The sequence below is a fragment of the Canis aureus genome, chromosome 33 (genome assembly GCF_053574225.1).
Source record: "Canis aureus isolate CA01 chromosome 33, VMU_Caureus_v.1.0, whole genome shotgun sequence".
In the NCBI taxonomy this organism is placed as follows: Eukaryota; Metazoa; Chordata; class Mammalia; order Carnivora; family Canidae; genus Canis; species Canis aureus.
The window spans coordinates 21,439,723-21,456,917 of NC_135643.1; the positions used below are offsets into that span (position 1 = coordinate 21,439,723).

General features: G+C 40.7%; 2 protein-coding genes across 2 annotated transcripts in view; one reads left to right on the plus strand and one right to left on the minus strand.

The window, feature by feature from the left end:
* The window catches only part of EIF4E (eukaryotic translation initiation factor 4E), a 109,683-nt gene extending 102,012 nt beyond the window's left edge, over nt 1–7,671 (minus strand). The window contains exon 1 of the mRNA XM_077882976.1: nt 7,534–7,671. The gene's annotated coding sequence lies outside the window, so the exon portion shown is untranslated. The remainder of the gene's footprint in view (nt 1–7,533) is intronic.
* Nucleotides 7,318–17,195, plus strand: part of METAP1 (methionyl aminopeptidase 1) — a 68,213-nt gene continuing 58,335 nt past the window's right edge. The window contains exon 1 of the mRNA XM_077882966.1: nt 7,318–7,576. Within this exon, the coding sequence (XP_077739092.1) occupies nt 7,463–7,576 (114 nt within the window). The 5' untranslated portion in view covers nt 7,318–7,462. The remainder of the gene's footprint in view (nt 7,577–17,195) is intronic.

Here is a 17,195-nt window from a genome sequence, read left to right on the forward strand (position 1 = left end):
TATAAAATGATCACACAGTATTAATCTTTCTTTGACTTATTTCACTTACCATAATATCTTATAGGTCCATCTATATTGTTACAAATGGTAAGATCTCACCCTTTTTGTGGCTAATATTCCATTGCATATACATATACCACCTCTCCTTTATCCATTCATCTATCCATGAACACTTGGATTGCTTCCATATTTTGGCTACTGTGAAGTAATGCTGCAATAAACATAGAGGTGAATATATCCTTTCAAATTAGTGTTTTTGTTTTCTTTGGATAAATACTCAGTAGTGGAATTACTGGTATGTATGGTATTTATCTTTTTAATTTTTTGAGGAACCCCCATACAGGTTTTCACCATGGCTGTATCAATTTGCATTCCCACCAACGGTGTATGAGGACTCCTTTTACCCTGCATCTGTGCCAATACCTTTGTTTTTTTATTTTAGCCGTTCAGACAGGTGTGAGTGATATCTCATTGTGGTTTTGATTTGCATTCCCCTGATTAGTCATGTTGAGCTTCTTATGTGTCTGTTGGCCATCTGTACATCTCTTTGGAAAAATGTCTATTCAGATTCTCTGCCCATTTTTTTTTTTTTTTTTTTTTTTGGTGTTGAGTTGTATAAATTCTTTCTATATTTTGGGTATTAACTCCTTATCAGATGTATCACTTGCAAATATCTTCTCTTATTCAGTAAGTTGCCTTTCTATTTTGTTGATAGTTTCCTTTGGTGTGCAAAAAACGTTTTACGTAGGTTTAGTCCCAATACTTTACTTTTGTTTTTGTTTCTCTTGCCTGAGGAGATATATCCATAAATATGTTGCTACAGCTGATATCCAAGAGATTACTGCTTATATTTTCTTTTAATTTTATAGTTTCAGGACTCACGTTTTGGTCTTTAATCCATATTGTGTTTATTTTTGTGTATGGTGTAAGAAAGTGGTCCAATTTCATTCTTTTGCATGTAGCTGTCCAGTTTTCCCAACATTTATTGAAGAGACTGTTTTTTCCCCATTGTATATTCTTGCTTTTTTTTGTCATAGATTAATTAACCATACAGGTATGGATTTGTTTCTAGACTTTCTATCCTGTTCCCAATGACATATGTGTCTATTTTTGTGCCAGTATTATATACCAGTTTTGATTGTTATAGCTTTGTAATGTATCTTGAAATCTGGGATTGTGGTATCTCCAGTTCTTTCTTGATTGCATTGACTCTTCAAAGTTTTTTGTGGCTGTATATAAATTTTAGGATTATTTGTTTTAATTCTGTGAACAATGCTACTGGTATTTTGATTGGTATTGCATTGAATTTATAGATTGCTTTGGGTAGTATGAACATTTTAGTGATGTTAATTCTTTCAATCCATGAGCATGGAATATCTTTCCATTTGTTTGTGTCCTCTTCAATTTCTTTCAGTCTTAAAGTTTCAGAGTATAGGTCTTTCCACCTTCTTGGTTAAGTTTACTCCTAGGTATTTTATTCTTTTTGGTGCAATTGTAAATGAGATTATTTTCTTAATTTCTCTTTCTGCTACTTTGTTATTAGTGTATAGAAGTGTACAGATTTCTGTAATTAATTTTGTAGTTTGTAATTTTACTGAATGCATTTATCAGTTCTAATAGATCGCTGGTAGTCTTTGGGATTTCCTATATATAGTATCATGTCATCTGCAAATAGTGAAAGTTTTACTTCTTCCTTTCCAATTTGGATGCTTTTTATGTCTTTTTCTTGTCTAATTGGACTTCTAGTACTATGTTGAACAAAAGTGATGATCATGGACATCCTTGTCTTGTTCCTCATCTTAGAATAAAAGCTCTCAGATTTTTTCCAATTTCTAAGTTGACAGTCTGTTGTAAAGAAGTGCTTACTTTTCCCATTCATTTGCTTGTTTATTTAATGTATTTTTATCAGTTAGGACTCATGGAATACTATTTTTTTCAGTTGGTTATCATCTCATACTATCATTATTTATTTATTTATTTATTTTTTTCATACTATCATTATTTATTCTGGTGTTCAAATTGTATTCAGTTTGGCCAGTGGGAGATACCTCAACTTGGCTACTGTGTCCTTCCTCTAGTCTCCATAATTTTTGTGCTCTACCTTATGTTCTGGTACAATGAGACTTTCCAGACTTGTACTTTCCCTGCTCTGCTTCTGGAATGAGCCAGCTCTCCAAGGAGATCTGATTCCTTTTAGTAGAGAATAGTATTTGGTACAGAATAGTATTTCAAGATCTGAAAATTAAGCATGCTTATTGCCTCTAAGTATCCTTAGTGGTCAGAACTTCATATACCTACATATACACATGTCCATATTATATCTATCTATTAATCAAAACCTTGAGTTCACGTCAATATTTCTTTTTCTTTGTAAAGATTTTATTTATTTATTCATGAGAAACACAGGGAGAGAGGCAGAGATACAGACAGAGGGAGAAGCAGGCTCCATGCAGGGAGCCCGATGCAGGACTCGATCCCCAGACCAGGATCACGCCCTGAGCCAAAGGCAGGCACTCAACTGCTGAGCCACCCAGGCGTCCCACACATCAATATTTCTAATTTCAATACACCACCACATGATTCACCCTAGCCTTCAACTTTTATATATATATATATATATTTTTTTTTTAATTTTATTTATTTATTCATGAGAGACACAGGGAGGCAGAGAGAGAGGCAGAGGCAGAAGCAGGCTCTCTGAAGAGAGCCTGATTCAGGACTTTATCCCAGGACCGTGGGATCATGCCCTGAGCCAAAGGCAGAGGCTCAACCACTGAGCCATCCAGGTGCCCCTCATTTCCCTTTTATGTACCAAATCCCCTATTTCTTTGACTGTGTTCTTAGCTTTGGCCTTCGTGGTCCACAGATCTCCTTAGTCCTGACTATTTACTTGCCAGCAACTCTGCAGGCTCTGGCCAACTTTTGACCCTGGCTCCAGCTCTCCAAGCCCCATATTAGTGAAGGATTTTAAGCAGTGGAAAGCCATGATCAGATTTATCTCGGAGAACAATCAGCTTGATGGCAGGGTAGATTCAATGGATTAAAGGCAGTTAAGAAGCTACTGTAATAGTCTATGCAAAGGCTTAAAATGGCCTAAACTAAAGCTGCAGCCATAAGAATAGAGAAAACACATTAAAAAAATATTTAGAGGCTAAAATCTACAGCACAAGTGATTCATTTGATGTGGGGGGATGAGGAAGAGAAAGGGCCTAATTTTTAATTTGGGAGACAAGAGTAGATAAGGATGTCACTAAGCCAGACAAAGAATTTAGGAGAAAAAGCAGATTTAAAGGGCAAAAGTGGCTAAATAGAAGATTAATTGGTCCTTTTGGCCAAGTTGGATTTGAAATGTCCATGGACACTGGAAATATAGTAGCTAGTTGGAGAGATGGCTTTGGACTTAGACATAATCTCAAAAGTGCTTCTCTTTCTGCAGAAGTCCCAGGAAACAAGTACAAAAGGATTTTTTTTTTCTTTACAGTTGAGTGATACCTATATTTTAAAGATTATTTGAGAAAGAGAGAGAGAGAAAGAGGGAGAATGACCAGGAGGAGGGGTAGAGGGAAGCTGACTCCCCACTTAGCAGGGAGCCTGGACGTTGGGTCGTGGGATCATGACCTGAGTGGAAGGCAGATGCTTTACCAACTGAGCCACCTAGGTGCCCCAAAAAGATTCTTTATAAATGCCAAATTCTCACTGAGATTCTAAAGTCCCTTCTTCCTTCTGGAAGTGGGTTGGCTGAACTTTGCCCACAGGAATTAAAACAAGAATAAATGTCCAATGGGGACTTTGAGTTAAAATCTCAGAAGGAAGAGAAGAATAAAACAGGGACTCTGACATAATTTTGTAAAAATCTCCTATTTTGTCACTTTTTTATGGTTAAACAAAAGAGATCTGGATAATTATTTTAAGAATAGCTAGAAAGGTGGTCTTAGGGAGTTTATGTCACTCAACAGCTTGTTTTGTGGGGGGTGAGGAGGACCAAGGAAGGAGAAGCCAATGACAAGGCTAAGTATCACTTATGGGATTCCTAAGCACTTCATAAAATCTTTCCAATGTGAGCATCGCAAAACTCTATGGGTAGGTTACTCTAGCCTGCATTTTGTAGATATGGAAAGTAAGCTTAAATAAGTGGCTCATAGAGGGGCAGCCTGGGTGGCTGTGCCGCCTTCAGCCCAGGGTGTGATCCTGGAGACCCGGGGTCCAGTCCCACGTCGGGCTCCCTGCTTGGAGCCTGCTTCTCCCTCTGCCTGTGTCTCTGCCTCTCTCTCTCTCTCTCTGTGTATGTGTGTGTGTCTCATGAATAAATAAAATATTAAAAAAAAATAAGTGGCTCATGGAAACATGATTAAGGAAGGAGAGTTGGAGGTAGAGGTTTCAGCCCAGGTCTGCCTATCTTAATGCAACATCAGTGCTCTTAATTGCCCCACAGCATTGCTTTTCCAAAGGTGGAAGGACAGAGCAGCTTCCAGAGCAGATAGCCAGCAAAAGCAGGAGTCTCCTGCTTTTCCAGTCTTTCCTAGCCTGAGAAGAACCCTGGGGTCTTTTCGACTAGAATTTTCAATAATTCCTGTTCCTCTATTTGTTTAGCTTAATCTGAACACAACCTATCAGGGGACAACAAACTGGAATTCCTCCAGATTGGATGGAAAAAGATTGCAAGGGAGCTAAACATACTACAAGATATAAGGGGATGCAGTTAAGACTGACAAACCATAAGACATGACAATCTCAAACAGATATAGAGCTGTCAGGTAGAAAAGGAATAGTACTTTGTGTTTTTCCTAAATCTAAGATGAATCCATGGCATAATCTTATGTGAAAATGTAGAATAAAAAGTTTTATCAATAACTGCAAATATGTGAACACTGAATATGCCTATGGATAAGGACTGATGGTAACCATGGCAAATGAAGCATTGATGTGTTTAGGTAATTGTAATGTGGTCAATTTGTCTTGATTTTTTCTTTTTTAAGTACTATTCTGAAAAAAAGAAAAATGGACAAATAATAGCAAACACATAGGGGAAAACATACAAATGTTAATAATTAGAGAAAAATGTTCAGCCTTATTATCAAAAAGATACAATTTTCCATTTATCAAAATGACAAGTATCAAAAATAGATAATAACCAGCACTAGTAAAGTCTCAGGAAATAATATGTCAGACTAGTTCTGACCAGATTATAAATTTGTATATGCTTTTTAAAGGAAAATTTGACAAATTTTTTACTTTGATGAAGTAATTCCATTTTTAAGAATATATCTTCCGGAGACCTGGGTGGCCCAATAGGTTAAGCATCTCACTCTTGGTCTCAGCTTAGGCCTTGGTCTGGGGTTGTGAGTTTGAGTTCCATGTTGGGTTCCATGCTCCATATGGAGCCTACTTAAAAAAAAAAAAAAAAAATATATATATATATATATATATATGCCAAGTAAGTAAGGATGTACACAAAGTTCTAGCTAAAAGGGTATTCACTGAAGCCTTGCTTATAATATATAACAATTATAAATAACTTAAGTGTTTATTATTAGTGAACTTGGTCCAGCAAATTATCCGTACAGTAGAATATTATGCAGACATTAAAATTATGTGGTACATTTTATTATAATTAAGTCAAAATTTCAATGATTTAATAATTAAATCAATAATAAATTAAATTATACTGTATTTAATGACAGTAAAGGAAGTTCACGATGCAATAACTGAAGAAAGCATGTAAAGATTCTGCCTGGAATGGTCCAGTTTTTGTTAAAAAAATATTTTATATATACGTATACACATATGTATCATATAACGCACTTGCATCTATACACATATATATTTAGTAGTTGAGTTCTTCTTGCTTAGGTGTAACTTTTAAAAATGTATTTGAGGGGGCAGCCCGGTTGGCTCAGCGGTTTAGTGCCGCCTTCAGTCCAGGGCCTGATCCTGGAGACCTGGGATTGAGTCCCCCGTCAGGCTCCCTGCATGGAGCCTGCTTCTCCCTCTGCCTGTGTCTCTGCCTCTCTCTCTCTCTCTCTCTTTATGTCTCTCATGCATAAATAAATAAATTCTTTACAAAAAAATGTATTTGAGGGAAAAAATGTATTTGAGGTCACCTGGGTGGCTCAGTCCATTATGCAACTGCCTTCCACTCAGGTCAGGATCCCAGGGTCCTAGGATTGAGCCCTGTATCCCTGCTCCTCTCTCCCCCTCTCCCTCTGTCCCCACCCCCTCTGCTCTTTTCTTCCTTTGTCTCAAATATATAAATAAAATCTTTAAAAAAATGTATTTGATTTTATTACATTATTTATCTGTATTGCTTAGACAGCAAAATTTATTGAAAAGAGTCTTTCTCCTCTATCAAATACGTAAGATCAAAAAAAAAATTACGGATTAGATTAACACGGAGTTCACAACACTTAGCTGATGATCAGCAAGTATTGGTTCCTCTCCCTTCCCTGGTGGCAGGAGGTATTCGAGCACAAGTTAGAAAATGGCAGATCTGGGATTTAGTTGAAGAGATTTAGGCAACAAGTTGCATCAGATGACCTCTAAAGCTCCTTTCAACCCTGATGTTTCACGGTTAACAGAATTCTCCCCTATTCACCTTTCGAACAATCAGCTCGGATAACAGAGAAGATGATTGCTTTTTTTTTTTTTTTTTTTTTAATATCCAGTAGTTGTTGTGTTACTAGCATTGTACATCGTGAGTGGGGGAGGTAGTGTGAGAAAACATCAGGCACGGGGGGGGGGGGGGGGGGGTGGTGCTGATGCAAATCTCAGCCCAGCTCCTCCTGACAGCTCTCGGGCTCCCCTTTTTGTGAATGACTGAGTGGTGGTCCTTAGGCCTCAGAGCCGACACTACCCGAGAGAAACACAACTTTGAAAAGGGAATCACTTTCCTCTTCCAAGGAGCTGCCGGGTGGACCAACGCAGAGGAGCGAGGTGTCCTTTGCAGCTGCTCGCGGGTGGGGGGACATTGAGGACCCTGCGATCCCAAGGCGCGGCCGCGCGCTATCTAGGTACGGAGAGCGCGGGACGTGGGGGCCCCTCCCCGGGGGCCGCACCTGGCCTCGCCCTCCCGGCGCCGGGAGGTTCCGCTCGCCCGGGACGCGCGCTAGTCCGCGTGGAGCCGGTGGAGGCGCCCGCCCCGCTGCCTCTCAGCCCCCACGTGCGCGCCGCGCGCGGGGAGGCGGGGCGGCGGCGGGGGCGGGGCGATGGGCGGGGCGAGGGGCGGGGCGAGGGGCGGGGCGAGGGGCGGGGCGGGGCGAGGGGCGGGGCGGGGCGCCAGTTGCGCGCGCGGGGCGGGGGCGGGGCGCGCAGCGTGGTCCGGGCCGGTCGGGCGCTCCTCCTGCTTCCGCGCCCAGGCCCGGCGGGCCGAGCTCCTCCCCCGCCTCGGCCTCTGTCCCCTCCTCTGCCCTCCCTCCTCCCCCTCCTCCTCTTCCTCGGTGAGGCGCTCCTCCAGCAGCCAGGCAGCATGGCGGCCGTGGAGACGCGGGTGTGCGAGACGGACGGCTGCAGCAGCGAGGCCAAGCTCCAGTGTCCTACCTGCATCAAGCTGGGCATCCAGGGCTCGTACTTCTGCTCCCAGGTAGACGCCCGCTGCCCCGCGGCGCCGCCGCCGGCGGACGTCCTCCCCTTGCCGCCTGCCCTCGCGGCCGGTCGGGGCGCGCTCCTCCTCTTCCCCCTCCCCGGCCCGCCGGCCGCGCTTCCTCCCCCCGCCCCCAGCCGCAGCGCCGCCGCCCCCTCCCGCCTGCGGCGCTCTCGGGCCCCTCGGACGCGGGCGCGGTCTGCAGCGGCCATGTGGGCGGGGGGCGGAAGCCGACGCGGCCGGGGCAGCCCCGCGCCGAGGGGCGGGCTCCCGCCGCGCATCTTCTGCCCTCGCTGCGGCCGGAAGGTGTGCGGGCTGCCCCGGACAGGTGGGGGCGCCCGGGGCGGGCGGGGGCAGCCCAGCCGTGCGGGGCGTTGCGCGGCCGGCTCGTCCCTCGGGTCCCGGCGGGAGGCGGCGTCGGAGGAGACCCCTGCCCCGGGGTCGCCGACAGGAGAGCCCACTCCGGCCCCACCTCTCCCTGTGTTTCACTACCTCTCTTTGACACTAAGCACCTTCGGGTGTGGGCATGAATGGGGGTCTGTAATCCAGTCTTTTGCGGTGGCCTCCAGAATTATTAATCTGGAAAGCCGTGAGTTAGTGCTGTGAGCCACCCTTCTCATTTACTGAATTTCCCACCGAGTGAAAAAAGTCCGTTCCATTAAGCTTTTATGCTTCAAGGCCGCCGTGTATTCTAACAAGTTTTGTGCAGTGGAGCAAACCCAGCGTTGAATAGTGTCCTGACTGAGACGTGTGCTCGTGTTGATGTTTACTGAAAAGTACTGGAGTTCCGGTTGCATTTGGGCACGCAAGAGTGTTGGCAGAGCAGCAGGGGTATGACTCTTAGTTACAGTCCAGGTTTGGTGAAGAGAGACACATGAAAAGTTCAAGTATTAAATTAGTAGCATCCTGTGGGGAGAAAAGCGTGAACAAAGAGTCTGAAGGCCTGGTCAGGGCCCTGCCCTTGCCAAGTACTGTGCAGGCTTCCCTAACCTTTTCTGAGCTCCAATCCTACCACTGTGCAGAGGGGAAGATGATACTTTTACTGACATATTTCTTCACAGGTTGTTCTGGAGCTCAGATTATCCAGTGAATGTGAAATGCTGGTAAAACCTGAAGCACTTTTTTTTTTTTAATTTTTATTTATTTATTTATTTTTAAAGTTTTTTTTTTATTTATTCATGAGAGACATAGAGAGAGAGGCAGAGACACAGGCAGAGGGAGAAGCAGGCTCCATGCAGGTTGCCCGATGTGGGACTCCGTCCCGGGACTCCAGGATCACACTCTGGGCCAAAGGCAGGCGCCAAACCGCTGAGCCACCAGGGATTCCCCCCACTTTTTTTTTTTTTTTTAAAGGCTGTCAGTACAATGCAACACTACCATATAAAAAATATGAATGGATGGAGTGAAAACAAATACATGAGAACAATAAATACAGTAACAGGAATATTTTAAATATAAAATCTATAAACATAAAGACCTACGCAAAATACACAAATCAATCCTTCAGGTCACACCACTTGTAGTAAGCCATGATCAGAGATCCTAGCTGTGTTGTATACCTCTTGTTTTTAGATAGGGTACGATCCTTGACCTTGTTAGTATCATTTGGAAAAAGTTGCACATGAGGAGTGTTGTCTTTCTAAAAATAGGATTGGGACTACTCAGCATGTTAAACCTGGTATGAGTCTGTTTCTTTGAAATAATTTTCTAATTTGTTGAAGCCCGTGTGGGACCTGTATTTAAAACAAACCCAATAATTTGCTTTTGGAAATTGTGTATCATCTGAGTTGAATAATGTGGTTTAAGTTCAGTTTAAAATTAGGTTGCCTTTTGTAATGCTAGATGAGTTAATGTATACAGACACTTGTTGAGATTTTAAAAAGGTGCTGTGAAACCACAATCATCAGGCAAAGGTGATGTCCTCTTAGGCACGGTATTATTCAGTAGAAAGAACACTGTCTCATGAGGGTTTGTGGAAAAATGCCAACACATTTGTGAAAACATGACACTAGGGCTTCTCCCTGCCACTTTTCTGATCATCTTCACTAGGAGAGGTCGGTCTTCTCTCTGCCTGCTTTTCTGGCCCCCAGCTTGGCTGTCTGGCCAGCTTGTGTGGGAACAATCTGAGAACAAAACTACAAGAGGCCATAACAGGTAAGCCTTTCCAAGTTACTTTCTCACACCACCTTCCAGATTTCCTTTAGATATATTTTTTAAAAGATTTTATTTATTTATTCATGAGAGAGAGAGAGAGAGAGAGAGAGAGGGAGGCAGAGACACAGGAGGAGGGAGAAGCAGGCTCCATGCAGGGATCCCGACGTGGGACTCGATCCCGGGACCCCGGGATCACGACCTGAGCCGAAGGTAGACACTCAACCGCTGAGCCATCCAGGCGTCCCTCCTTTAGAATATTTTATACAATCTGTAATTATCTCATTTACTTTCTTATTTATCTGTTTTTTAACCAGAAGGTAAGCTTCATGAATACCTTATCTTGTTAACTGCCCTTATTTCTCAACACAATGTTATGCATGTAGTAGGTGGACAGTAAATGTTTGAATCAGTGATAAGTGTATCACCAGGCTAAATAGACAAGTACATGCTGCATATTAATCATGACCCCTACCATTTACTAATTGTATGACTTAGGGCAAATAACTTGGATACTCTGCTTAATGTTCTATTCTTTTAAAATGGGGCCATTGGTAGTACAGGGTTTTGGTGAAGACTAAATTCTAACTGTATGTAAAATATTCTGCACATTAGTAAATTTAATCGTTAGGTTGTTTTTTTTTTTTTTTTAACATTTTTTAAAAAAGATTTGTTTAGAAAATGTATGGCTTGGGAGAGGAGTACAGAGGGAGAGGGAGAGAATCTCAAGCGGACTCCTGAGCTGGGAGCCCATCACCAGGCCCAATCTCACAACCCTGAGATCACAACCTGAGCCAAAATCAAGAGTTGGATGCCCAACCCACTGAGCCACGCTGGTGCCTCTCAATGTTAAGTCTTTTTATTGTTATACTGTGTTTTATACTTAAGGTAAAAATATTTTTTTATCTAAGATGCATAATTTATTTTCTAAGTTTTTAAGTATTCTATACCTGATTTGGGGCTCTAACTCACAACCCTGAGATCAAGAGTTGCATGCTCTTCTGACTGAGCCAGCCAGGCACCCCTGAGGTGTTTAACTTTAAGAAAAGTTTTGGTCCTTTAAATGAGTGATATCTGTTTTACTTGAAAATCGAACTTTTCTGATGTTTGATGGTATTTCCTTATAGAAGCGTCCATTCTTAATAGTAGTTTACTAAGTTTTTTTTTTTTTAAGAGTTTATTCATGACAGACACAGAGAGGTAGAGACATAGGCAGATGGAGAAGCAGGCTCACTGTGGGGAGCCTGATGCAGGACTTGATCCCAGGACCCTGGGATCATGACTTGAGCCAAAGGCAGATGCTCAACTACTGAGCCACCCAGGCATCCCGGTAGTTTACTAATTTTAATAGTGGTGTGGTAGTTTACTCCTAGTTCCTAGGGGTCCATAAGAATATTTTGAAGATGAAGACTGTGCTTTACATATTTTGATTTTCTCTACCTTGTGCACTGTAGGCTCTTAGTTTATTAACTTAAAAGAGGTTGATGGGCCTGAGAAGGAGAGCAAAGAGCATTCAAGCATTCATCTGCTCAAGACAGATGCTATGTTACAGGATCAGCTGAGAAGGATTTGAGTGATTTGTAACCATTAAAAAGATAAAAGAACTTAGAAGAGTGGAAGTGTGAGTGGAAGGAGATTGGGTTTATAGTCTGACCTGGGGTTAAATTTTTGCTACCATGTCCTCGGCCAACTTCTCTCCTACATTTGTAGTAGAGGGCTAATGGTGTATCCTCCTCATGGAATTGAGGGGGAAGTGAAAAAGAGAGCATGCAAAGTACTTAGCACAGTGTTCAGTGAGTGGTTTTATGTTATTTATTTTAAAAGATTTTATTTATTTATTCATGAGAGACACAGGGATAGGCAGAGGGAGAAGCAGGCTCCCCACAGGGAGTCTAATGCAGAACTCGATCCCAGGATCCCAGGATCATGACCTGATATGAACACACATGTATATACACACGTATTTTGCTTCACTTGCTTTATTGTGCCTTACAGATACTGTGTTTCTTTACAAGTTGAAGGTTTGTGGCAATCCTATGTCAAGCAAGTGTCTTAGCCCCATTTTTCTAATAGCATTTGCGTTCTTTTGTCTCCATGTCACATTTTAGTAATTCTCACAGTATTTAGAACTTTTTCATCATTATTTTTTAAGTTTTTTAGACTTAGTATAGTTGACACAATGTTTCATTAGTTTCAGGTGTTTAACATAGTGATTCAGCATCTCTCTGCTTTAGGCTATGCTCACCATGAGTGTAACTACTATCTGTCACCATACAACACTATTAGAGTATCTTTGACTATTATTTCCTATATAGTACCTTTTATTCTTGTGACTTAATTATCTGTAACTGAGAGCCAATATCTCCCACTCCCCTTCACCCATTTTGCCTATCCCCCCCCATTCTTCCCATCTGTTTATGAAAATTTTGAACAAATTCTTGGAGTAGATTCTTTGAAAGAAGCAGTGGCAAGGAAAGATGATCAATTGGGTCTCAGGAAGAGAGGGAGTAGCTGGGCATCTTGTGGGTTGGAATTGGAAACCGAGGAAGGAATTGCCCTTCCAACATATAGCATCTTTGAAATGTGATCCTGCCCTCTGAAACTCTTTGTCCTTCTGTAACAAAGTTCCTGATAAGGCGGCATATTTCTGGAACTCATTTTCATCATTGATGGAGATATTACCATATTATACTTTATAGGGATTATCTTTAAATTCTTGCATTATGTCAGAGATATTGCTGTGAGTTAGGTGATTGGGTACAACTATCCTAGCTTCTTATAAAGCTCATTGATCTTATAAAGATCATTGTTGGTTTGAGGGCATTGTGGTGGTCAGCAAAGATCTCTTTTTATTGACAAGCTTATATTACAAACACTTATGTTGTAGTTTTGGCATGAGTTATACTTATATTCCAGTAGAACTTGTAAAAAGCAAGGGTCACTTGGTTGGTAGATAAGCAAAAGTTGAACAAATCTTTAACTTAGTTTAGTGTTTTTTTTTTTTTTTTTTAAGAGATTGAAGGGCTGGTGGAAGTAGGTGTGATCTTATAGTCATACAGTTAGCATATAGAAGTTTTAATCACTTTTTTTTTCTGGCGTATCTTTTTCAGGTTTGGCATACAAAATTTTTAGTTTGGTTTTAAAAGTTTGGTAGGGAAGACGTGACAGACACATTAAGTGCATACACCCGGTTAGTAGGTATACTGTAGGCAGGCATACTCTGTAAACATTGTGAATCTCTACAGATCAAAGTTTAATGTAATGGGAGTATAAATATAATTATTACCCTTTCTGCTTGATCCTGAATGTCTCCTGACCTCACTGTTTTAACATGAAGCATTTGCTTATTCATGCTTGGGCAGGTAGTACTCCCAGCTCAACAAGTAGGTCTTTTTATTTCAGTTTCTTTGATTGGTATCAGTCTTGTGTCTGGCTTTGAATAAAGAGCAATTCAACACGTTCTGTAAGCTAGGTCTTCTTTTCTCAATGTGTTTGGCAACTATAGTTGAACCTGGTGGGAGGGACCCTGTGATAATTCTCCTGAATTATACATTGCAAATAAGTTCTCTGGTAGCACAGTTCACAATAGCTAAGCTGTGGAAACAACCAAAATGTCCATGGATGGGTGAATGGATAAAGAAAATGTGGTATATACACACAGTAGAATACAATACAGCCTTAAAAAAGAAGGGAGTTCTGCATTACGCCACAACATTATGCTAACTGAATTAAACTGGTTACAGAGGTATCTAAAGGAGTTAAATTTGGGGCTCCTGGGTGGTTCAGCAGTTGAGCATCTGCCGTCGGCTCAGGGTGTGATCTGGGGGCCAGGGATCGAGTCCTGCATTAGGCTCCCTGCATGGAGCCTGCTTCTCCCTCTGCCTGTGTCTCTGCTCTCTCTGTGTTTCTCATGAATAAATAAGTAAAATCTTTAAAAAAAAAATAAAGTAGTTAAATTCATAGAACCAAACAATGTAATAGTGGTTGCCAGGGACTGAGAGGAGGGAGAAATGGGGAGCTACTAATCAAGAGGCATAAAGTTTTAGTCATACAAGATAAATAGGCTCTCGACATCTGATATTCAACATTGTACCTGCAACAAGGCAAATTATATTGACACTTATATTTGTTAAGAGGGTAGATCTCATGTTAAAGTGTTTTTATATTTAAAAAAAAATTGTCGGGCAGCCCGGGTGGCTCAGCGGTTTAGCGCCGCCTTCAGCCCAGGGCCTGATCCTGGAGACCCAGGATCGAGTCCAGTGTCGGGCTCCCTGCATGGAGCCTGCTTCTCCCTCTGCCTGTGTCTCTGCCTCTCTGTGTCTCTCATGAATTAATAAATAAAATCTTTAAAAATAAATAAAAATAAAAAATAAAAAAAAATTGTCTCCTGTTTTTGTCTTCCAGCAACCTGTTTTATAGCAAGGTTCCATAGGGACTTCTTCCAGGTATATTAGAGCTGTGCCTTGTCTGTTGGAAAGCATTCCTGAAAACCCTGTCAGCTGCTAGTGTGGCATTTACTTGGGTCATTTACTAGAGGTTCAGGCCTCTCTAGCGTTTAAGGTATAAGACACAAATGAAATTGTGATGTTAGTGATTTCCTTATTATCATGAAGAGGCAACGAGACTTCTCTGTAAACCTGTATTTAGTGATTCTAACCTTGATAAAAGGTGCAAAAGGCAACCTCTTGTATCAGATTCTGAGGGTTACTTTATCTTATCATCAAGCTGAGCTTAAATCGTTCAGTAAAATAAGTAAATGTGAGTGCCATTAGATATGGCATGCCCTACCCCCCCCATCAGGCATGGCATTTTGGGTGGGGGGATTTATTTTATTCCCGATTAATTTGCTAACTGTTACTGCTGATAGGTTTGACTATTTGAATACTCACAACTGGTTCACTACTAAACAAATATAGAAAATATAAATGCAATTATTATGTGAATAATTTAGTAGTGTTTTTGAATTGAGGTTTCATGTACCTTAAAATCAGGATCTACATATAAGTATTCTCTTTTTTTTACTCAGTTGTTACTAGATTTTGAGTAGAATAAAAAAACGAATATTAAATCATCAACAGAATCTAAAAAAAGAAATACAGAAAATGCCTATATACTTAGTACCTAAGTTATTTTTTATTTTAAATTTTTTGGTGCAAAATGGTGGTTTTATTAAAGCACGGGGTTAGGACCCGTGGGCAGAAAGAGCTGCTGCCGGTACCTAAGTCATTAAAAAGAACATAAGTAAAACCAGAAGGCTTCAATGTGTTCTTCTCATAAGAGGTACTTCTTATCCTGAATTTTGTGTTTATCATTCGCTTGTCTATATGTTTGATTCCTTAGATAATGCATTGTTTACGTTGAATGTTTTTGAAATTTTTATAAATGAAATCATTGCTAGTATTCTTGTACAACTTGCTTTCTTTAACATTATGTTTTTGAGATTCATTGATGTGTGTAGCTCTAGTTCATTTTCATTGCTCGGTGGTATTCCAGTGAATTAATATAGTTTATTCATTTCTTTGTTAATAGAGATTTGGGTTGTTCCAGGTTTTTGCTCTTGTAGACAGTGCTACCGTAAACATTCTTATACCCACCCAGGCAAAAAAATTCTTAAGTTACGGTATATGTATGTTCAGCTTTATTTTGATGGTGCCAAACTTTTCCAGTGTGATTGTACTTATACTGTTGTCATCAAAAGCTTTATATTGTTTCAAATCCTAGCTAGGACTTGAAATTAACAGACATTTGATTTTTATCAATGTGGTCTTTTGTGTTACTTGTGAGTAACAACATCTGTTGGGCTATTTGTATATTTGTAAACCTGTGTAAATTTAACTGTCCTCAAGGGACTTATGGTTACTTGCACAGACAGGAAGTACTTTTTAAAAAGTAAGTGATTGAATCAGGATGTTGTGCACCTGAAACTAATATTATATGTGAAGTATGCTTTGGTTAAGAGAAAGATACATCACAGGAAGGTGCTAAGTGAAAGTTAGAGACAAGGAGTTATTTTTTTCCTTAATAATTTTACAACTTAAAAAACTTAAAAAAATAATTTTACAACTTTATTATGTTTCTCTAACTTTCTTTTGTGAAAAAATTCAAACATGTAGAAAGTTTAAAGAAGAATACTAATAATTGGGATGCCCATGTGGTTCAGCAGTTGAGTGTCTGCCTTTGGCTCAGGGTGTGATCCTGGAGTTCCAGGATCGAGTCCCACATTGGGGCTCCTTGCATGGAGCCTGCTTCTCCCTCTACCTATGTCTCTGCCTCTTTCTCTGTCTGTGTCTCTTATGAATAAATAAAGTCTTAAAAAAAAAGAATATTTATAATTAATTGCAGTATACTTTAATCTAAATTAACATTTTGCCCTGTTTGCTTTATTTATGCTGGCTTGTGTGTGTATTGCATTTGTGTATGTGTTTGTTGAAACATTTGAGAGTAAGTCACAGGCAACATGACACCACACCATTAAATACTCAGTGTGCATCTTTTAATGACAGGGACATTCCTCTTTCTTAATTACAATGCCATGATTACATCTAAGAAAATTGATAAGAATTTCCTAATATCATCCAGCAGTCAGTCTTGTTCAGATATCTCAGTTATCCTCCAAGGATCTTTAATAATTGTATTTTTTTTAAGATTTTATTTATTTATTTGACAGTGAGAGAGAGCACAGCAAGGGGAGCGGCAGAGGGAGAGGGAGAAGCAGGCTCTCTGCTGAGCAGGGAGCCCAAGGCAGGGCTCGATCCCAGGATGCTGAAATCATGACCTGAGCCCAAAGCAGATGCTTAACTGACTCAGCCACTCAGGCACCCCTAAAAGTTGTATTTTTTGCTTTTTGTTATTTTTTGGAATAAAGATCTTATCAAAGCTCACATAGCATTTGGTTGTCACGTCTCTCAGTCTCTTAATTTAGAAGAATCCTCTTTTTATTTCAATAGGGGTTGCAAATAGGGATTACCATTCCAACCCCATTCTGTCATTTAATAGCTGATTTTTTTTTCCTCTGAGAACGTTCTTCCTCATCAACTGGTTAATAAACTATGTTCCACTTAAAAATGGTGATATTAAAAAGGTATGTAATGATAATATATTGGTCACTTCCAATGATCACAAATGTTAGCTGTAGTTTTCTCAATTTTTAGTTTAGGGACCTTTGGATTTTTTCCTCTTTTTTTTTCTTTTTTCTTTTTTCTCTTTTCTTTTCTTTTCTTTTTTTTTTCTTTTGAGAGAGAGTTTGGGTATGAGTGACCAGAGAGAGAGGGAAAGAGAATCCCAAGCAGGCTCCCATGCTCAGCGTGGAGCCAGAAGTGGAACTTAATCCCACGACCCTGAGCCCAAATCAAGAGTTGGGATACTTAACCAGTTGAGCCACCCAGGTGCCCCCTTCCTTCGTTAAACATTAAAATAAGTTACAATCCTTACTCTTTTTGGTCAGATTGTCTCAGTTTCCATCAGTGAT